The 21,458-nt window shown below is 46.0% G+C and overlaps 1 protein-coding gene across 1 annotated transcript in view; it reads left to right on the top strand.

Moving 5' to 3' along the window:
• The window catches only part of LOC134332238 (protocadherin Fat 3), a 47,374-nt gene extending 26,126 nt beyond the window's left edge, over nucleotides 1-21,248 (top strand). The window contains exons 8-27 of the mRNA XM_063013799.1: nucleotides 970-1,245; nucleotides 1,567-1,777; nucleotides 3,790-7,884; nucleotides 7,996-8,192; nucleotides 8,492-8,645; nucleotides 9,627-9,860; nucleotides 10,366-10,758; nucleotides 10,838-11,052; nucleotides 11,155-11,292; nucleotides 12,012-12,155; nucleotides 12,252-12,449; nucleotides 13,141-13,418; nucleotides 13,684-14,219; nucleotides 14,820-14,951; nucleotides 15,112-15,269; nucleotides 16,398-16,860; nucleotides 16,935-17,088; nucleotides 18,236-18,975; nucleotides 19,389-19,481; nucleotides 20,731-21,248. Coding sequence (XP_062869869.1) covers nucleotides 970-1,245; nucleotides 1,567-1,777; nucleotides 3,790-7,884; nucleotides 7,996-8,192; nucleotides 8,492-8,645; nucleotides 9,627-9,860; nucleotides 10,366-10,758; nucleotides 10,838-11,052; nucleotides 11,155-11,292; nucleotides 12,012-12,155; nucleotides 12,252-12,449; nucleotides 13,141-13,418; nucleotides 13,684-14,219; nucleotides 14,820-14,951; nucleotides 15,112-15,269; nucleotides 16,398-16,860; nucleotides 16,935-17,088; nucleotides 18,236-18,975; nucleotides 19,389-19,481; nucleotides 20,731-21,248 — 9,327 coding nt within the window. The remainder of the gene's footprint in view (nucleotides 1-969; nucleotides 1,246-1,566; nucleotides 1,778-3,789; nucleotides 7,885-7,995; nucleotides 8,193-8,491; nucleotides 8,646-9,626; nucleotides 9,861-10,365; nucleotides 10,759-10,837; nucleotides 11,053-11,154; nucleotides 11,293-12,011; nucleotides 12,156-12,251; nucleotides 12,450-13,140; nucleotides 13,419-13,683; nucleotides 14,220-14,819; nucleotides 14,952-15,111; nucleotides 15,270-16,397; nucleotides 16,861-16,934; nucleotides 17,089-18,235; nucleotides 18,976-19,388; nucleotides 19,482-20,730) is intronic.
• The last annotated feature ends 210 nt before the right edge of the window (nucleotides 21,249-21,458 follow it).

Below are 21,458 nucleotides of genomic sequence, written 5' to 3'. Positions count from 1 at the left end.
CTATCACGCACCCCCTCTGTCACGTGTATAGTCACTGGCTGCATGTTTTTACCTGCCTGGTGTCTCAGAGGGAGCTACGTTACGATTGACAAAATGTGCTGAGCTCTGTAGATCATCCACTGCTAGTGCAGGCGCCTCGACCAGACAGCAGAGGCCACGGATGAAGAAAATAGGCCCTTTTTCCTTTTCCGTACAGGCATAGCCTAGGACAGAACTCAGATCTTTGCAGTGGTAGGCTGGCATATTGGACCGCTGTGCCATCTGAGCACCCACAATTTTATACTGTTCCCGGATTTATGATACAGAAGGTAAAAGTAAAACCAGCAGCTGTTTAAAACAGTTCCAGGGTGATGGTGAAAGCAGCTGCTCTTTTGCCTCATCAAGGACGAAGTAAGAGGAGGATGGACCAACTGGCAGAGCAAAGGATTCGAGGATCCGCCAGTGCCACGGTGTTCTGAGCTCTAGGCCGTAGGTTCCAAGCCGATGCGCTATGCAGAAACCGGGCCAGGAGTCGCCCTTCCTCGTATAACACAGGAATATGCCATTTAATCCCCTTAACCCCATAAATAGTCCATCATTGTATGTTACAGTAACAAATAATATTTCCCAAATAATAATCTCCTGCTGTTCACGATCATAACCAGATTAAGGTCCTTTTAGGATCTTCTCATCTAAAGTCAAGTCAAATTTACAAGATGTAAAAAAATACACAAGAAAAACTGGATCCAATTAGATCCTATAGAAGATTTAGCAATAATTTAGGTCAATATGTTTAGAGAAATAAGTGTTGCACATATGATCACAAGAACATCATTATGATATGGGTTCTCTACCAAAGGTCACTGTCATTTTTAATTTGCTTATAATGGATCTCTGTAAAAACAATAGGAACATTTTTAAGCACTATAGAAATAAAATTAATTCACTACACACAATCATCTTGACTTGTTGTTGTTTGCTGACCTTCAGGTTTACATCAGAGTTCTGGACAGCAATGACAACGCGCCGGTCTTCTCACAGCCCGTGTACGAGGTCTCGGTCTCGGAGGATGTCCCAGTCGACACCGAGGTTCTGCGAACTCGAGCCACGGACGCAGACGAACAAGCCAAGCTGACCTATTCCATCCACGGCAGTGTCGATCCGGTCACGATGCGCGCGTTTCGGATTAACCCCTGCACCGGGATCGTGTACACAGCCGACGTTCTGGACTACGAGGCGCGGACCCGGCACATCCTTATTATCATGGTGAGAAGAAAACAGTTTCATTATCCTGTTATTAAAAATGCTAATGAATTGCAGTAATGCCAAATTTAATTCCCAGTGAAGAAGGTCAGTCTGTTACTTCACTGAAAGGATTAAGATTAATTTCACCTGTACTAAACGTGACATAATAATATCGACGAGGAAGCAGCTGACTGTAGACCTCCTTCATTTAAATAATTTTCCCATTATCTGTTTAATCTGTTCATTCGTCTCTTTAATTCTCATTCCTTTCGTCCTGCTTTTCAGGTTCTGTTTCCGTCACCATTCTTCAGATTTGATTCTTTTGTCCTTTATTCTCTGTAGGTAAAAGACCAGGAGTTCCCGTATTACAGAGACCTGGCACGGATCATCGTGAACGTACAGGATTCCAATGACCAGAGTCCGTTTTTCACACACACAGTGTATGATGGGAAGGTAATCGACTCGGCTTTACCTGGGATGCCTGTTGTGCAGGTCACAGCCTTGGACAGAGACGCAGGGAGGAATAAGGAACTGGTTTACTCCATCGAATCAGGTCTGTTTCTATAGTATCTATATTATTTTTGTCCTAAAAACAAGTACTTTACACAATCTAGGGCATAAATTACTCTAAACGTACATGTTTGCCGACAGCATTGCTAAGATTCAAACCCCTAATCCCCAAATCTCAGAGGTAATGGACTATAAAAATAGCTACTCGCTAATAATAAAAAGGTTCCAATTAAATAGAACTGTTACAAATAGTTCTAATTGCCTGCGGAGGAACTCAGGCTCCAGTCTCTTCATTCTCTTCAGAGGCGTGGGTTCGATTCCCACTGCTGCAAACTCAAGGATTGACAGTGGTAGCCTCGAGCTTTGGGCTATCAAAAGGTCGAGGGTTTGAATCTTAGCTCTGCCATGCAGCCACTGTCCACCACTAAATTTCTGGCCAGTGACACTTGAGACCTTAACGCACCCCCTTCGACACACATGCAGTTACCGGCCACGTCTTTTCAGCTGCCACAGAGAGCCCTACCCTAGGTGAAACTGCAACCAGTATGCCAGCTACTTGGTCCACTTTGTCAGCATTTGTTCTGACTCTGAAGTTAAAGTATAAACGGCTTGAGCAAGACCCTCAGCCCTCTCGGATCCAAGGGTGTCGTACAATATCTGACCCCGTGCTCTGACCCCGGCTTCCAAACGAGCTGGGATATGCGGAAACAGAATTTCATTGTACTGTACACATGTATCTATATACATAACAAATAAAGGCATGTTTCATCTTTTTCCAAGTTCTACACTCATTGTTTCAGACAGCTAAGGTTGATAGTAAGACATGAAATATCTATTTTTGTTCTGTTTTCAATGAAATGCATATTTATTTTATGATTTATTTCAGTTTTACTTAGTCTCATCTTTGGCTTTGTAGATTTAAGGTGAATATGTCCACTGGGAGTTAGTAACAGCACGCTCTGAGTTATGCTTCAGCTTTGTCTGACAGAGGGAAGAGTTGTGCCGTCCCGCATTTAGCTTATTGAGTCATTTAATAATATTAGGCGAATAGGCCAGTACAGTCAGCCAATTTTTCATCCGGAACTGCTAAGTAGGGATATCTCTCCAGTAAAAAAATCACCTTACCTCATTTTGGAGCTCAGAAAGGTGACAGTTTACCTCACAAATCTCTTTATCTATTTTTCATCATTGGCAGGCACTTTATTCATCGGCGGGCGTGTCCATAAAGCATGCAGCACAAAGTCTTGTAGCTTTTTTAAACATTTTAATTGTTACTGATTCCCTCGTTGTAATTTTCTTGTCTCTTTTAATGATCCCGTGCTGGCCAGTGAGACTTGAGACCTTAAAGCACCCCTAGGATGCACATACGACTCCCAAATATTGAACTACCATGTCTCTGTTCAGGATTAAGACAGGATTAAGTCTTAGTTTGTCCAATCCAGGCAAAGAAACAGAGCTTGAGGTTCATTTTCACGGAGGTCCTGAGGTTCACACAATCACATGGGTTTGTTGACGTTACCAGCCACGTCTTTTCAGCTACCCTAGGTGAAACTGCAACCAGTATGCCAGCTACTCGGTCCACTTTGTCAGCTTCGTTTATTCTGACTCTAAAGTAAAAGTATAATCAGCTTTAGAGGTGATTTGTGGGTATGATGTGTGCATAAAGCTAAAATGTGTTTGAAAAAGTGGCTCAATATGAAACAGCATGTTTAGAAACATTCGTAGGAGTCACTTAGTCCATAATTTGAAAAAGAATCAGCAGCATAAGTTGTGTATAACGAAACTAAAAGGAAAAACCGAAAGGCAACACAGCAACAAAGTCTCTCCGAGATCAGCAATCCATCTCTCTACCGTCAATGTTATTGCATGAACCTCACGACCTCCGTGAAAATGAACCCCAAGCTCTGTTTCTTTGCCAGGACTGGACAAACATAGACTTAACAGATTAATCCTGTCCGAATCCTGAACAGAGTCAAGGTAGTTCAATATTTGGGAGTGAGGAACAGGCAGGCATTGTAGATTTAAAATAATAAAAATATAACTTTCCTCTTCTAGGTAACACTGGGGGCGCATTCGGAATCGATCCCTTGTCTGGCATGATCTCACTGTCGAGGGAGCTGGACGTCACTGGCGTTGGTCAGTACGTCCTTACTGTGCGAGCCACGGACGGTGGAACTCCGGCCCGTAGTGCCTCAGCCAGTGCCAGGATTGTCGTTACACTTTCTGATGTATCAAGTCCCAAGTTCACCCAACAAGAATACCAGGCTGAGATCGATGAAAACGTACCCGTCGGAGCCTTTGTCAGTCACGTCAGAGCCAAAAGCAACTCGGAACTCATTTATGACATCACGCAAGGAAATAGCAAGAAGACGTTTAAGATCAACCGCTACACCGGTGTAATCACGACCCGAAGGTTATTAGATTTCGAGGCCACAACATCGTACGCGTTGGTTATCAGAGCTGTGAACATGGCAGGGATTGGTTCCAGCACCACAGTCAACGTTCAAGTGGTCGACGTCAACGATAATCCACCAGTTCTGAAACGGATGCTTTACTCCGGTAGCGTTAGTGAATCAGCCCCCGTCAACAGTGTGGTATTAGCTGAGGATGGAAGTCCACTGGTGATCCAAGCCGCCGATCCTGATAAGAACCAGAATTCTTTTTTAGTATTTCAGATCGTGGACGACGTGGCGAGGTCGTTTTTTACTGTGGACTCTGGTACCGGGTCAGTCAGGACCGTGGCTAACCTGGACTACGAGACTTTTAATGAGTTTTACTTCCAGGTCAACGTCAGAGACAACGGTAGCCCGGAGCTGACTGTGGAAAGTCCTGCTGAGGTCAGAATAAAGGTTGTGAACATCAATGACTCTCCTCCGAAGTTCTCTCAGGATGCTTATGATGCTGTACTGCTGCTTCCTACGTACGCTGGGGTCGAGGTTTTACAAGTAAACGCATCTGATCCTGATATGAACTCCGACCTGATTTTTTCAATCTCTGAAAGTAACTTAGACGTGTTTGCTATCGATTCCAAAACTGGCGTCCTCACGGTCAAGAACGGCAAACTGTCCCAGGACCGGTACTGCTTCAGCATTACGGCTTCTGATGGGTGTTATTCGTGCACAGCTCTCGTGACCGTGTTAGTCCGTGAGGCTCTGGACAGCGGCCTCGTCTTCAGTCGGCCTTCGTACTTCTGCTCTGTGTTGGAGAACATTTCGAACACGTCTACCCTGGTGGTGGTTACCGCAATAGGAAACCGTTTGAATGAGCCTCTGAAGTATGCACTGCTAAATCCGGGGAATCGCTTCAGTATCCATCCCACTTCTGGAGCCGTATTGACCACTGGAATCCCATTCGATCGTGAGGAGCAGGAATACTTCGAGCTAGTTGTTGAGGCCAGTCGAGAGTATGACCGGATCAGGGTTGCTAGAGTGACCGTACAAGTGCAAGTAAAGGACGTCAATGATAACGCTCCTGAATTTGTCGGACGTCCGTACTACGCGGCGGTGCAGGTCGATGCCCAGCTTGGCTTGTCCATATTTCAGGTGTCAGCAACAGACCTGGACAAGGGGGACAATGGGAGAGTTTCCTACGAGCTCAAAGAAGAGCACAGATATTTTGGATTACACGGTGTAACTGGTGAACTTACCCTTAAGAGGACATTCATGGAAGACCTGACGAATGCTGAGTACCCACTGGTCATTATTGCACGTGATGCAGGTGACCCCTCACTTTTTACTGCAGTAGAGCTCCCGGTCAGGGTAGTTAGCAAAGCCATGCCTGTTTTTGACAGGCGATTTTATGGCATTTCTGTCCGAGAGGACATAACCGTGTCCACTCAGATTTTGAACGTAAACGCTACAAGTCCTCAAGGACAGAATATCGTTTACACCATCGCGGACGCAGACGCCTCGTTCCCGTTTGACATCGATTTTGACACGGGCGTGATCAGTGTCGTTTACCCATTAGACTACGAGACTACCCCCTACTACAGGCTAACAGTCCGGTCCACTGATACGTTTACCGGCGCTAAATCAGAAGCGGATGTTGAAATTATCGTTGTAGATGTCAATGACAACGCTCCGTTATTTGAGAAAGCTTTTTATTCCGCCACACTGGCTGAGAACTCACTGACTGGAACGTCAGTCGTGCAGCTTTCTGCGACGGACATGGACTCTGACAAAAATGCCGCCATTCGGTACCAGATACTTTCTGACGTTTTTAACAACACAGACTACTTTCACATCGACGGCATGAGTGGTCTCGTGCTGACAGCCCGCCTTTTAGACTACGAACTCGTCCGGCGACACAGTTTCACAGTCCGCGCGACAGACAACGGCTCCCCGCTTAAGAGCACCGAGGTCACGGTGACTGTCTCTGTGATTGACACAAATGACAACCCTCCATCCTTTAACCAGCCTCTGTACGAGGCTTTCATCAGTGAACTCGCTCCCAGAGGACACTTCGTCACCTGCGTCCAGGCCTCCGACGCAGACGGCTGTGATGTTGACAGGCTGAGATACAGCATGCTTTATGGAGATGAAAGGATGACTTTTGTCATGGACTTTCAGACAGGAGTCATCTCCTTGTCAAACCAGCGCAGACTGGGCGACCAGACGATGTACGTACTTAATGTGTCCGTATCGGACGGCGTGTTTACTAGTACAGCGCAGGTGAACGTACAAGTTCTGGGGGCGAACCTGTACAGCCCGGTGTTCAGCCAAAGGTTCTATCTTGCCGAGGTAAAAGAGAACGCGCCCGCAGGAACCGCTGTGATCCAGGTATCGGCTATGGATGAGGACTCTGGGCTTTACGGTCAGATCATGTATTCGTTCATTAACGACCTTGGCAAGTCTTTATTTAATGTAAGAGCAGATGGAGTGATCAGCACCGCCCAAAAATTAGACAAAGAGGATCCATTACACGGTGACATTGTGCTGATGGTGATGGCTCTGGATGGAGGAGGAAAAGCATCGTATTGCACCGTCAGAGTGATGCTAACAGACGAGAATGATAATGCGCCACGGTTCAGAGCTGTCGAGTATAAGGTTAGCGTTAAGGCTAACATAGCCCCAGGTTCACTCGTGACTCAGATCCAGGCTCAGGATCCCGATTCCGGGGACAACGGCAAAGTGTTTTATTCGCTTTACAGTGAAGCTCGGCTGCCTTTAGTCGACGTTTTGGAGATCGAGCCCGACACGGGGTGGATCGTTACGAAGGGAAGCATGGTGCATTTACGAGGGACTGTCCTCTCATTCTTTGTCAAAGCTACAGATAGCGGAGTCCCCGCTAAACATTCACTGGTGTCTGCATTTATACACGTGCTGCCTCCTGATGCCAGCCTGCCAACGTTCAGTCAGCCCCAGTACTCGTTTACTATACCGGAGGATACACCGGTTGGCACAGCCTTGGGTTCAGTCTACCTCGGTACTTTTCAGAAAGCGACGTTCGCTTTAGTAAATGGTGAAACGATGGAGAGCAACCAAGGTAGGACGTTCGTAATGGACAAAGACTCTGGCCTTCTCAGGCTTGATGATGCACTAGACTATGAACTGGTGAGCATTTATCGGTTCAAAGTGGCCGCCACCATGAGAGAAAATCTGGTGGAGTCCATGTCTGTGGTGGAGGTCGAGGTAAAAATTCTAGACGTGAATGACAACAAGCCGTCCTTCGAGACTAGCTCCTATGTAGCTATGGTCATGGAAGGTATGCCTGTAGGTACAAGAGTCATTCAGGTGTATGCTCTGGACCCTGACTGGGGCTCAAACGGCCAGGTCACCTACCGCCTCGGAGCGATTCTAAACAATGAGAAGGACCAAACCTCTGAGAGAAACGTTAGCACCAATGCCATGTTTGCAATCGATAGTAAAACAGGATGGATTACAACACTGGGAGACCTGGACCATGAACGATGCCCGTCGTACACTTTCAGCGTTGTTGCGTCCGATCTCGGGGAGACGGTAGCTCTGTCTTCGACGGCTGTGGTCACTGTTGCCGTCGCTGATGTGAATGACAACCCTCCGACATTTGAGAAGGACCACTACAGGGGCGCCGTGAGGGAGAACGATCCGGTCGGCGAAGTCGTGTCTGTTCTCAGCACTCGAGATTTGGACACTTCTGATCAGAATAGGCTGGTCAGCATCTATATTACAGGTGGGTATGAAATTGTGATGTTGTGCTATTATCCAGACCCCAAAATATGACAGATCTATTAACAGATACAGTGTCATAATATTTTTGTAATTGGTGTTGTTCTTGGCTCAGGAGGAAACCCCAGAGGAGTGTTCGCATTAGCCCCGGTGCAGGGGGAGTGGAAGGTGTTTGTGAAGCAGCCGCTGGACAGAGAGGAACAAGACCAATACCTGCTCAGTATCACTGCCAGCGACGGACTGTTTGCCACCCGGGCGATCGTGGAGGTCACCGTCATGGATGTCAATGACAACAGTCCCATATGTACACAGGTCAGAATAGAAATACGAGGGTTCTTTAAAAACAGACTGATATCATTTTTTTTACATGAAAAGCTTCTCTGAATGTCCAAAACGGTGAAAATCAGACGGCACTAAATCCAGACTATAAGCGTCTCCCAGTCTTTCAGACACGATCGATTACTCCTCCTCCCTCACCGTTTCCTACCAAAACATAAGTGCGGAAACTTTTTGAAGATCCCTCATATCTTATATACTAGTCAAATGAAAATAAGAATTATTGACCTGCTGCGTCTATATTAGTTGTATGTTTTGTGTTTTTGCTTCACCAGGCCTTATATGAAGCCTCATTTCCAGAAGATATACCCGTTGATGGTGGTATTCTGACTGTCAGAGCCACAGACGCTGACACGGGCTCCAATGCAGAAATTCAGTACTCCCTGATTGGAGTAGGAGCCGAAGATTTCAGTGTGGATGTTAAAACTGGTATAATGATATTATTGTATTATTACTGATCAAATTAGTTTCTTATGCCTGGTTCATACTACACGATTTTTGCCCTGGTTTTTGCTTGTAGACTGGTCGGCGCTAGATTTGCCGGCTTGGGAGCAACTCGATCCGAGCGGTGAGCGCTCGGCGACCGAGGAAATATATCTAGCATGTCAAATATCTGGATCTGAGTTGCAAGACTGGCAATGAGTGCTGTGTCGAACAGCCAATGAGAACGCGAGATACGTGGTGAGGGGAAACGCAGGGGAGGAGTGTAAAAAGGTGGGACAGGGGGATAATATAGTTTATATCAGAATACACCGGCACACACAACCTTATCCTTTTCTACAAAACAAAACACCCACGCTGCATTGCAAAAAATATTTATTAACCTCCAACTCACTACAGAACAATCCATGCTGCTCACGTTGCCAAATCCACTCAGATTCATTTATTTTTCCTCTTTGATTTTACGCTGCACATCAGCGCACAAACTTTGATCTCTCGCTACTTGTTGACGTGCATTTTTGGACGTGGTATCATTAAACCCCTCGTCACTTCTCGCGTTAGTTTTTGTGACAAAACGTAGTTTGGGAGAGCAGAGAAGCTCGCCTGCGATTCCAGTTGGTGATAGATGGTGTAGTGTGAAACCCCCTATCACCGATCAGTCGTGTAGTGTGAACTTGGCATAAGTAATCTGGTCAATTACACGTACAGATACTGTATGAACTCTACTAAAATATCATCTTCTTCTAGTCTTTGTAACTGACTTGTATAATATGTTGAATAAAAAGCTTGTGCTGGCATGTTTAGCGTAGAGGTCTGTAATGCAATCTGTTTTTGCATGCATGCTTGTCAACAAAATTAATTCTAAAGGAAAGTAAATAGAAAACTGTGAATTTATCTTCTGTTAAATCATCCCTTAAGAAAAAATGAGGTTTTAAGAAGAATTTACTTTAATATTCCTTCATCTTTCAGGTGAAATAAAGACGGCCTCTCTGATGGACCGGGAGAGAACCCATGCCTATAAGCTAACAGCCCAGGCTACAGATAGGGGAGGTCTTTTCTGTCGCTCTGAGATCTTCCTCACTGTGACGGATGTAAACGATAACGCACCATCCTTCTTTTTTACTGAGTTTTTAGCGAGTGTGTTCGAGAACGCGGCTCCCAAAAGCTTAATAACACGAGTCCAAGCCAGCGATCCTGATGAAGGTGTGTTCTCCAGCAGTGCTATTTATTCAGTGTCCTTACATTCATTCATTTTCTTAACCGCTTACCCAATTAGGGTCGCGAGGGGGTGCTGGAGCCTATCCCAGCTTTTCAATGGGCGCAAGGCACACAGTAACGCCCTGGACGGGCAGACACACACACACATATACACCTATAGGGCAATTCAGTGTCTCCAATTAACCTGACTGCATGTTTTTGGACTGTGGGAGGAAACCGGAGCTCCCGGAGGAAACCCACGCAGACACGGGGAGAACATGCAAACTCCCGCCTGGGGATCGAACCCAGGACCTTCTTGCTGTGAGGCGACAGTGCTACTCACCGAGCCACCATGCCGCCCAGTGTCCTTACAATAAATGTTCAGTTTAACTTTTTTTTGTGAGTCCGTTGTCTGTCTGTCTGTCTTTCTGTCTGACTGGCAGTTCTTTAATATAAAATCAGTCTAAAGCGTTCCCTGTACCCGATTGTCTCTCCTGTATGTGTTACAAAGGCATGAACAGAAAGATCTTGTACTCCTTGGCGAGCTCTGCTGACGGCGTCTTTTCCATTGACCCCTCACTCGGAGTGGTGATGCTGGAGAAGCCTCTGGATCGAGAGCTCCAGGACTCGTACCGGGTCAGGGTCCAGGCCGCAGACCTGGCCGGGGAAGCCGACTCCCTGTCCACGCAAGTGGATCTCACCGTCATGGTTCTGGATGTGAACGATAACCCGCCGGTGTTCCCGAAGCATGACTATGCCGTTACGGTGCCCGAGGACGTCGCGGTGGGAACTGAGCTGCTGAGGGTCTTCGCCTCCAGTAAAGACACCGGAGTGAATGCTCAGATCTACTACAGTATCAGTACAGGCAACGAACTGGAGAGGTTTTCCATCGATGAAGCCACAGGTAGGAAAAGTACAAATTTATACGTTCTGAATTTAATCGACAGTCGAGGACCTACATTTTACTTTTGTACTATTTGCAGGCGTTATCATGGTGGCTGATGATTTAGACTATGAGGTGTGCAAAGATTTTTACCTCAGAGTTGAAGCCATGGATGGTGGAAGCCCTGCTCTGAAAACATCCACCATCGTGAGCATCGAAATAATGGACGTCAACGATAACGCGCCCTCCTTCAGTGAGGACGTTTACAACGTCCTGGTCAGTGAAGATGCCGCTATTGGAGAGACGGTCACCAGGGTAACGTACACACTATAGCTTCATTATATCCACTAGATGACACTGACATTATTTTACACACATATTTACGTTATTGGATGTCGTTTTGATGGATTTGTGAAGCTGTTAGCAGAAGACCTCGACAGCCAACTCAACGGACGCATCACTTACTCAATCCTGAGAGGGGATCCGGGGAACCAGTTCTGGATCAATCCCGTCTCTGGACTACTAAAGGTCAACAAGGCGCTCGATAGAGAGAAGGTTAGAGCATCAAACACACCTTATAATGTTGAGTAACCCATTTAATTGCAAATAATGTAGAACTGCAGTGCCTTAAAATGTATTTAGTCGTATCTAGGGTGCTCAGGTGGCACAGGAGTACAGTACGGTAGTCCACTACTGCTGAGATTTGGGGATCCAGGGTTTGAATCTGAGGCATTTGAAGGGGTACAGGGTCTTGGAATGTGTTCCCTATAGATAATGGAGGGCTTATAAATAACACACTGTAAATCTTTCCTGTAATTTCTATAAGCTTCATAACTAATACTCAACCAAGGAGGACAAAATGAAAAGTCTGTGTCTGTAGATTTTGGCTCAGGTGGCACAGAGTCTATTACGCTCATCACTGCTGAAGACTGGGTTCAAGTCTCAGTGGTGCCACTGTCTTGGTTGCGCTCTGTACAGAAATGGTAGGCCGTGTCTGAGGGAGGGAAGACCGGATAGGAGATCAGCTTTTTGCTGCTGCAACAGTGACTCCTACTGTCCAGTCAAGGCAGCTGCAATTGTGGTGGACGAGTCCTTTAGTCTAGTGTGTTCCTCCTTCACTGGCTGGCAAATAAAGAGCACAGAGGGTTAGTGTGCTAGTCTGTGGCCTTCCTGGAACAGTATGGATAATAATAATAATATAATAATAATAATGATAATAATAATAGTCCTTTTTTATTCATGGTTTTCCTCATACTTTGCATTGCTCACTTAAGATCCCCAGCTACAGACTGTCAGTCCAGGCGTTTGACAGCGGATCGCCTGCGATGTCCACCACAGTGAGCGTGAACATCGAGATCGCCGACGTGAACGACAACGCACCAGCGTTCTCCCCGGCAAATGCTTCAGCCGTCATTCAGGTGTGTCCCAGCTTAGAAGCTCAGTAGCTACATAATTTGTGATTGAGATGATTGAGAAATATACATAAGTCAGATGATCTACTCTCTTATTTTCAGCTGAATAAGCCGGTGGGTACCAGCATCCTGACACTGTCAGTCTCGGACAAAGATTCTCCGCGGAACGGAGGCCCTTTCGACTTCCGTATTTTGTCCGGGAACGAGAACGACGTGTTCAGCCTGGACCGGAACGGAGAGCTGCGCTCGAACAAGGTGTTTAAGCCCGGTGCCACGCGGGAGTACACGCTGGAGATACAGGTGTGCTCACCTTTAAAAGACCATTTTAAATGATTATTTATGTGTCATGTTGAGCAGGATTATTTTAAAATGAAACATGAATAGCTAAAGCACTATGACCACACCCAAAAAATGTGAAAGGCTTTGCTGTTTTCATAACAGTCAGGGATACATTAAATGTTGGGCTGTTGAATGCAGCAGGCGTAAATCGTAGTGGCTCGGTGGGTAGCAAGAAGGTCCTGGGTTCAGTTCCCAAGTGGAGCAGTCTGGGTCCATTGTGCGTGGTTTGCATGTTCTCCCCGTGTCTGTGTGAGTTTGAGTGCTTGTTTTACATTATATTTACATTTTCGGCATCTAGCGAATGCGACTTACAGTACTGTGACAGATTACAGTCTGAGCAGTTGTGGGTTAGGAACCTTGCTCAAAGGCCCAACAACAGCAACCTGGCAGTGGTGGGGCTTGAACCAGCAACCTTCTGATTAATAGTTTAGTACCTTAACCTCTAGGTTACAACTGCCAACTGTTGGCATATTAGGTGGGCGGTTATTACATCAGTTAAGGATGTATGTTTGCAGTTATAAACAAACAAAGGGGATAAAATCAACAATTTTAAAGGTCAACTCGTTTTAATAACAATAAAGATAATAATAATAATAATAATATAGTATAATAAAGAATAAATACTAATATTTTTCCCTGTGTTGTGAGGAAGGCCCAGGACTCCGGGAAGCCTCGTCTGTCGTCCTCCTCCTTCGTGTTCGTACGGGTGATCGGAGGCAGCGTCTTCAAGCCTGTGGCATTTCCTCTGGAGATCAGTGTGGTGATGGCAGAGGACGTGTTTCCCGGTGGCATCATTGGCAAAATCTACGCCAGCGACCGAGATGAGAATGACGTGTTGACCTTCACACAGTTGCCTCAGCCTAAGAGCTTGTTTAAGATCAACCGACAGGACGGCAAGATCATGGCGTTCGGCGGCCTGAAGCCTGGCAGGTATTAGTGTAGAAACAGCAGTGCACCAAGGTTTGTTTCTGCTGCTTTTAATGTGGTTTGTAGACTATTTTGCTCCAGTTTGAAGGAGTTGTTAGCTCTCTGTAGTGTAAATAATTTAGCAGTTTGTGTAATAAAGAGAAGGTAAGTTTGAAGGTGTTTGTTATTATGACTTGGATGAAGATCAGCCCACATTTTAGGAGTAAATCTGCTCATACAGATCTTCCAAAATAAGGTTTGTAATTAATAGCACAATAAACTATTCCAGGTACTTTATGAACGCCACGGTCAGCGATGGCCAGTTCTCCGAGACGGTGGGCGTGACGGTGCTGGTAGAGCTTGCCACGGAGGAGATGGTCCAGAATGCGGTCATGCTGCGCTTTCAGGACGTCTCTCCTGAGGACTTTGTTGGGACGTACCTAAAACACGTGAAGAAAACCCTGCACGGCATGCTGGGAGGAACCGAAATGGCACGAACCCCGGAGCCGCTGCACATCGTGGGGGTGCAGCCGGGTGGCCGGTCCTCTCTGCTAGAAGTGCTTTTGGCGGTGGAGGCACAGAACGGTGGGTATCTGGAACCAGGGGAGCTGGCACTGAGGCTAGGCGGACTGCGGGAGACGCTGGGAGGATCGCTGCGGTTGGTAGACGTGCTGGATCAGAGCTGCTCAGGAGAGCTGGACTGTGGAGAGAAGGCCTGCAGGCTCAGTCTGAAACTGGAGCCTGGAGGTCAGGTCGTTTACAGTACCACCAGAATGAGCTTGGTTTTACCACGGTTCAGTCGCACAGAGAGCTGCGCCTGCTCAGGTACGTTCACCAGGGTCTGTAATAGTTGTCTGATTCATTTAGAAATGTTAAGCAGGTTTGGAAATCTGGTTGAGCAGCAATAAAGTACACTAGCCTGGTCCCACAGTGGTTTACAAGATGTAACGTAAAGCCTCCACAAGTGGGCACTTGTGTACAACTTTATTTCCCCTTTAAGTGCCTTTTAAAATGACTTTATTCCTTCTTAGACCCATTTTTTGGCTCATGACCCACCCTAGGGTTATGACCCCTGCGCTAGCCCACTATAGCTGAGATCTAGTGATCTGGGGTTCGAATTTTAGCAGTGGTATCAGCCTGTCAGGCGTCTGAACTGACACGTTTGGCTAAAAGTCCAAGAGACTTTTAGAAGGTGCACTTCTCAGTACCAGTCCCAAGCCCAGATACAAATATGAGGGTTGCATCTGGAAGGGCAAAACCAGTGCCAGTTTAAGCATGTAGACCAGAATGATCCACTGTGGCGACCCTTAATTACAGGAGCAGCTGAAACTATTAAAAAATATTAATATTATTATTACTGTATTATTATTATTATTAGTAGTAGTAGTAGCAGTAGTGTTTGGTAACACACCATTTCCTCAGCAGGTGGAATTTGTTCATCGAATTTGGAGCTTTGTGAGGGCCAGTCCTGTCCTCCCGACATGCAGTGTGTGCGCACTGGACCAACAGCGCCCTCTGTCTGCCAGTGCCTGCCTGACATGCTGGACCAGTGTACTGGTAAGACGATCCCTGTTGACTTTTATTATACGAATGATCTGGAAGTGGGAATAAGCTTTTCTTTTAATTCATGCCTTCAGTCTTCAGTACAAGTACATAGCTTGTACAGTTTGTAAAGTGTGTGTGTGTGTGTGTGTGTGTGTGTTGTTGCATGCTGCAGGTCAGACGTCTATAAGCTTCGCAGGAAGCAGCTACATCAAGTACAGAGTAACTGACAGCTGTGAGGGACAGGACATGAAAATGAGCCTGAAGATCCGAACCCTGCAGAGCAGAGGCGTCGTCATGTACAGCCGCGCCGAACCCTGTATAATGCTGAAGGTTAATTATAACTTTATATGCTCTAGATCAGCAATGAATAACTATAGAATGGAAAATCAGTGTAAATTCTGAGCTTTTTTCGAAGCAATGAGACGCCGCTCCCACCTAGTGGTGATTGGAGACAATAACACCCGAAGAGTGTTGGAAATGTAATTGCTCTTGTAGCGCTCTTGTACCGGTCCGTGGCACGGTGGTTGGGGACCACTGCTCTAGATGTTCTAATTTCATTCATGTAAAGATGGAATTATAAACTAGTTGCATTTCGGTTCTCTTACACACCCTAATTTTTATTTATTATAAAATAATAGTCCAGTAACAATTTGGAAACGCGGCTATCCATTGTTTTATGACACTTATTTCTAAAATAAGTAAAACTAAGCATTGTAGGGATTCTTTGTGACTCCCCAGTTTCTGATGCCCTCTGTTATTGCATTAAATGTAATATAATATCACTCAAATACCCGACACAATGTCCTGGCCTGCAATGTTTACACCACGAGCAGGGGTAAGTTGGTTCCACATGTGTTTGGAAGAGGGATGTGCTAGTCTGCAATTCTCTTTAGTCAGTGTGTGAGTTATTATTATTAGTATTGGCACTTGGGTGGCACAGCAGTAAAATCCGCTACCTAACTACCACTGTGATCTGGGGGTTGAATCTTGGCAGTCCTGTCAGCCAGGCTGGTGTCTACACAGACATGATTGGCTTTGTAATTTATAGACCAAACTGTCTAGCTGTTGAATGGTGCACTTGTCGGTCCCAAGCCCGTATATTATTATTATTGTTATTATTATTATTGTTATTATTTTTATTATTATTATTATTATTAATATTATTATTAATGTTATTGTTATTATTATTGATATTATTATTACTATTATTTTTTTTTATATTTTTATTATTAATATTATTATTGTTATTATTATTATTAATATTATTATTATTATTATTACTGTTATTATTATTATTACTATTATTGTTATTATTATTATTATTGTTATTAACATTATTATTATTATTATTACTATTATTATTATTATAGTTTTTATGATTATTTTTATTATTACTATTATTATTATTATTATTATTATTATTATTATCAGCTGTACACTGTCATTTCCTCTGTTTAGCTCGATGAAGGGCGACTCTGGTTCCAGCTGGACTGCTCCACCAGTCTGGATGTCCTGAGCATCTCCGGCCGCCCAGTCAGCGATGGTCTGTGGCATGCCGTGGCACTGGAATTGACCCAGAACTACACACTCATCTCACTGGATGACAGTTACGTAGAGCGCTGGCGTACCGCCCAGGCCCCCGTCCGCCTCTGGCCGCTGGGCACCGATTGCTCACTGTTCTTCGGGGCACAGGTGACTCAGAGCAGTAGGCACTGGCCCGGACAGGCGCTCGACGGCTTCCAGGGCTGCCTCGCAGATATCGTGCTGAATGGAAACGAGCTTCCACTGGAAAGCAAGCGGAGCCGCTACAGCGAGGTGACCGCTGTCAGCGAGGTGAACCCGGGCTGCGTGGTCTATCCCGACCCCTGCCTGGGGGTGACGTGTCAGAACGGTGGCACCTGTGCCAGCCTGCCTGCTGGAGGTAAGAGGTGTAGAAAAGATCACATTAAGGTTTCTTATTAAAGGAGTGATTTTACCTGTGATGATTCCTCACAGCGTTCGCCTGCAGCTGCCCACCACAGTACACCGGCGCCCGGTGTGAGACCAGGGTAACGTCCTGCATGCCCACACCGTGTCAGAATGGAGGAGATTGTAAAGCAGTGGGCAGCACGTTTCTGTGTGGCTGCCCGCGAGGCTTCACTGGACTTATGTGAGTCTCATTTTCCAGTAATTAAATTCTACTTACTTTTAATTACACACACTGTGCAGACTTTAATTTCTGGCTTGCTGTCTCATTCATATATACACACACACACACACGTGCATGCACACACACACACAGCTAATCCTTCATTTCATTTCTTTATCTCTTTAATTGCACATTATTTTATTTTGTAATTAAGCCTCCCGTAATGCTATTATAGCTGCTTATAATTACAGATAAATATTGCAGTAATTACTGTGGTAACCAGTCACACGACTTGGGCGATACAGGGAAGGAATTTCCATTAGAGGGCAGCAGTGTATAGTTTTACTTATTATTCTCTTAATGTACATCCATTTTATCAGCTCCACTTACCATATAGAAGCACTTTGTAGTTCTACAATTACTGACTGTAGTCCATCTGTTTCTCTGCATGCTTTGTTAGCCCCCTTTCATGCTGTTCTTCAATGGTCAGGACCACCACAGGACCACCACAGAGCAGAGCAGGTATTATTTAGGTGGTGGATCATTCTCAGCACTGCAGTGACACAGACATGGTGGTAGTGTGTTAGTGTGTGTTGTGCTGGTATGAGTGGATCAGACACAGCAGCGCTGCTGCTGGAGTTTTTAAACACCGTGTCCACTCACTGTCCACTCTATCAGACACTCCTACCTAGTTGGTCCACCTTGTAGATGTGAAGTCAGAGACGATCGCTCATCTATTGCTGCTGTTTGAGTTGGTCATCTTCTAGACCTTCATCAGTGGTCACAGGCTGGATATTTTTGGTTGGTGGACTATTCTCAGTCCAGCAGTGACAGTGAGGTGTTTAAAAACTCGCTGCTGTGTCAGATCCACTCATACCAGCACAACACACACTAACACACCACCACCATGTCAGTGTCACTGCAGTGCTGAGAATGATCCACCAAGCTAACAAAGCATGCAGAGAAACAGATGGACTAAGTTTTGTAAAGCATCTCTGAAGTCGTCGAGTTAAGGGCCCAACGGTAGCTGCATGGCATAGCCAGCATTCAAACCCACAACCAATTGGTTACCCGCCAGGCTACCAGTGTCCAACTTTACACATTATTTTAACAGAATGTGATTTGACAGCATTAAAAACATCACCCCCTGGTCTCTTACGTATCACAGATGCGATAAGGATGTGAACGAGTGCGAGCGGGAGGAGTGCGAGAACGGCGGGGCGTGTGTCAACACCTTCGGCGCGTTCTACTGCAACTGCACCGCCGGCTTCGAAGGCCAGTTCTGCGGGCAGCCGTCGGCGGTTCTGGTCGGCACTCAGGCTGAGGACTTGTCCTACATCGGCCCGGCTGAGGTTATCGGAATCGGCGTGCTGTCTTTTGTGGTGCTGGTGCTTCTTCTGCTGCTGGCGGCGTTCCGTAAGAAGATACTGCGCAAGGATTGGACCAGGGCTGAAGCGCCGGGCATCACGACAGAGACGAATTATGCTCTGCGCAAAACAGGCACCGGAGCAGAGGGCATCGAGTTCAGAGCCGTGCCCATCTTTAACGGCGAGACTAACGTAGGGCCTCCGCAGGTCATGGTGCGCCCTACTGCGTATACGCGGCCCCGGTGCCAGGGGGAGAAAGCTGAAGGCCTGGCGACTCTCTCATGCCCGCCGCTGCTGGGCAGCTTCCAGATGGAGGTGCCACACTTCCTCGGGGTCCCCAGGAGAGATGTCGCTGTTTGTAGTGTTGCGCCAAATCTGCCCTCACTGCTGCCGAACTGCCCCCTTCGCAAACCTCCCTGGGAGAAAGATGACACTGATGGAGGCGACGATGATGATGATGATGACGATGATGATGAAGAGTTTAAAGCTTTGAACTGGCGTGATGGAGGGTATCAGGCAGAGGAAGTGAACACAACACGCGGTAACAGACAGACACACCTCATACAGACAGACACACCTCATTTTAGAACTTTTACTAATAGCCAAAAGTATATAGATACTTAATCATGAGGTTGTTGGACATTCAATTTTAACACAGATTTATTAAAGAACCGTTCCAAATAAAAACACGTTTCCTTAAACGTGAGGGCCGTCGACAGGAAGCTCGCTCGCATAATCAGGCGGGTTAAATCGAAGCTGCAGCACAAGCTGGCGGGATTAGTTGAATCATAATTACTGTGAGCAGTTTCTGATCACATCATGTGTGAGCATAATAAACAAGTATTAAATTAACCACACAGTCGATAAAGCATCACTTACTGCTGCACTGATTATCGCTCCTATGTGTGTGAACGGGTTTATCAGATGTTTGCTAATGCGCTGGTGTGTGTGTAGAACCCAGTGGTGCTGTGGAAGAGGCTGCTTGTTTGTCGGACGGCAGTACCAGTGATGTCCACTCTGCCCGATCCGAGTCCTGCGATGACAGTGGTAAGACTGCGTACAGCACAGTGTGGGGTTCTGTATGTGGGGTCACCAGAGAGGCGGGCAGTGTTGCAGGACGTCATATAAAAATCTTTTACATGCCGTTCTAGGCAGATAAATCTGACATATTTAATATTTCAGCATAATTATAATAAAAAATTTCCCAGGTGGTGCAACGGGATATTCGAATTTTAGCTGTGCTGCCATCTGCATTGGACTAATAAATTGGGTGGGGCCTTCGAACACTGTGCAAGGACCCTGGATGGCAGCCCACGGCGCTTGTGCAGAAGTGGATGAACCTCATGTGCAAATCCATTGAGGTACGGGTTAAAAAAAAGGGGTCGAGGGACTGCGCCTCAGACAAATATACCCTCCTCAAATGCAGTCAGGATCCACAGCAGCTGAAAAAAGGCCTTACACAGAGCTCCAAATGTTCACTCATTCATTCACACACACACACACACACACACACACACATAGGGACAGTTTAGTGAGTCAACATTTGGGTATTGTTGTAAGATGTGGGGAAATATAACCCTTGCAGACAATAGAGGACGCATGGTGGGACAGTCCATCACAGAGAAGGTACACACTCACTCTTAGGGCAGTTTTTAGAACATGCAAACTACACAAGGAAAGAATACTGGCTGCCTGGCTGGGGAATCGAACCAAGAACCTTCTTGCTGTGAGGCAACAAGAGCTACCTATAATAAGGTTGGTCAGTAAAAACATCATAAAGGTTGAAGATAATCAACAATTAATAGATTCTTGTGTTGCTGCATTGTGTCAAATAAATCCAGACAATCCGGACTCACCGCAGCCCTGACCAGGGGGAAAGCAGTGGTAACACATGAAAATGAATGAATGAAATACTTAATGAAAAAATGTATACACATGTACGTATATGTTAGCAGTGGGTGTGTGGCTTAAAAACCTGAAGTCAATAATTAGGAGGGGTGTGGACATACTTTTGGCCATACAGTGTACGAGTGTGACCAGTTCACGCAACAAATTTGGAGGATTTATTAAGTAATTTATTAAGACTGGACATGTAAAAGCTCACCTTAAGCCATGAAATAATTTAATAATTAAGGTTAGTAATTAAATAATGATGATTGGTTAAATTTAAATAACTTTAATGTAGTAAAATGAGAAAAGAGGTCAAATTAATGTGGCTTTTTGATTAATGCACTCAGGTGTAATGTTGTACTGCTTTATTTCCTGATGAGAATCCTTTGCTTGATCCCTAAATTAGGCTCCATCGTGACGGTGATACAGCTGGTCAGTGACACAGTGGACAGCATTGAAAATGAAGGTATAATATTTTTATTACACATTATACACAGTACATTCGGAGAGCATTTACACCCCGATGGCCTGTACGTCTGTCTTACAGCTCACCAGTGGAGGACTTCACCGTACACTCCTAATGTTTTAATGCCAGGACTGGAATCCATAGCACCCTGCCAGTCCACACAGTGGCCTCCTACTCCTCCTCCTTCCATCCCAGCTCCTTCACCTCCCATTCATCTCAGCCCTGCCAGGCTGGGCGGCAGTGTCCGTCTCAGCCGCTCCACACACTCTTTACAGACTGGCTATCCACTGCGGAGATACGACGGTCATCGAGAACTGTCCCCGTGCAGGGATGGATGCGCCCTACGTACGTGTAATGAGAGGAGTCCTTCCTACAGCGGCTACCACGAGGGCAGGGTCAGTCCCTCCTGCTATCACTACAGCCACGGGAGCGACAGGCTACCCGTCTGGCAAAACTAGCCATCTTTTGGCCGCCAGAAGCAGATCGGTAAGCTCGGGGACAGACCGGCGTTCGGGGAACGGCACTCGCACGGTAACCAGCACAGTCCGCTGAAGGGAGTGACTGCGGTGGATCAGTATGAACTGTACTAACTGTTATAACAGGCTGGGACTGTGTGTGAAGCCTGGCATTATCTAATCTAATCACATTGAGTCTGGTTACATGCAGAT

The sequence above is a fragment of the Trichomycterus rosablanca genome, chromosome 18, assembly GCF_030014385.1.
Source record: "Trichomycterus rosablanca isolate fTriRos1 chromosome 18, fTriRos1.hap1, whole genome shotgun sequence".
In the NCBI taxonomy this organism is placed as follows: Eukaryota; Metazoa; Chordata; class Actinopteri; order Siluriformes; family Trichomycteridae; genus Trichomycterus; species Trichomycterus rosablanca.
This window is presented reverse-complemented; position numbering and strand designations above follow the sequence as displayed.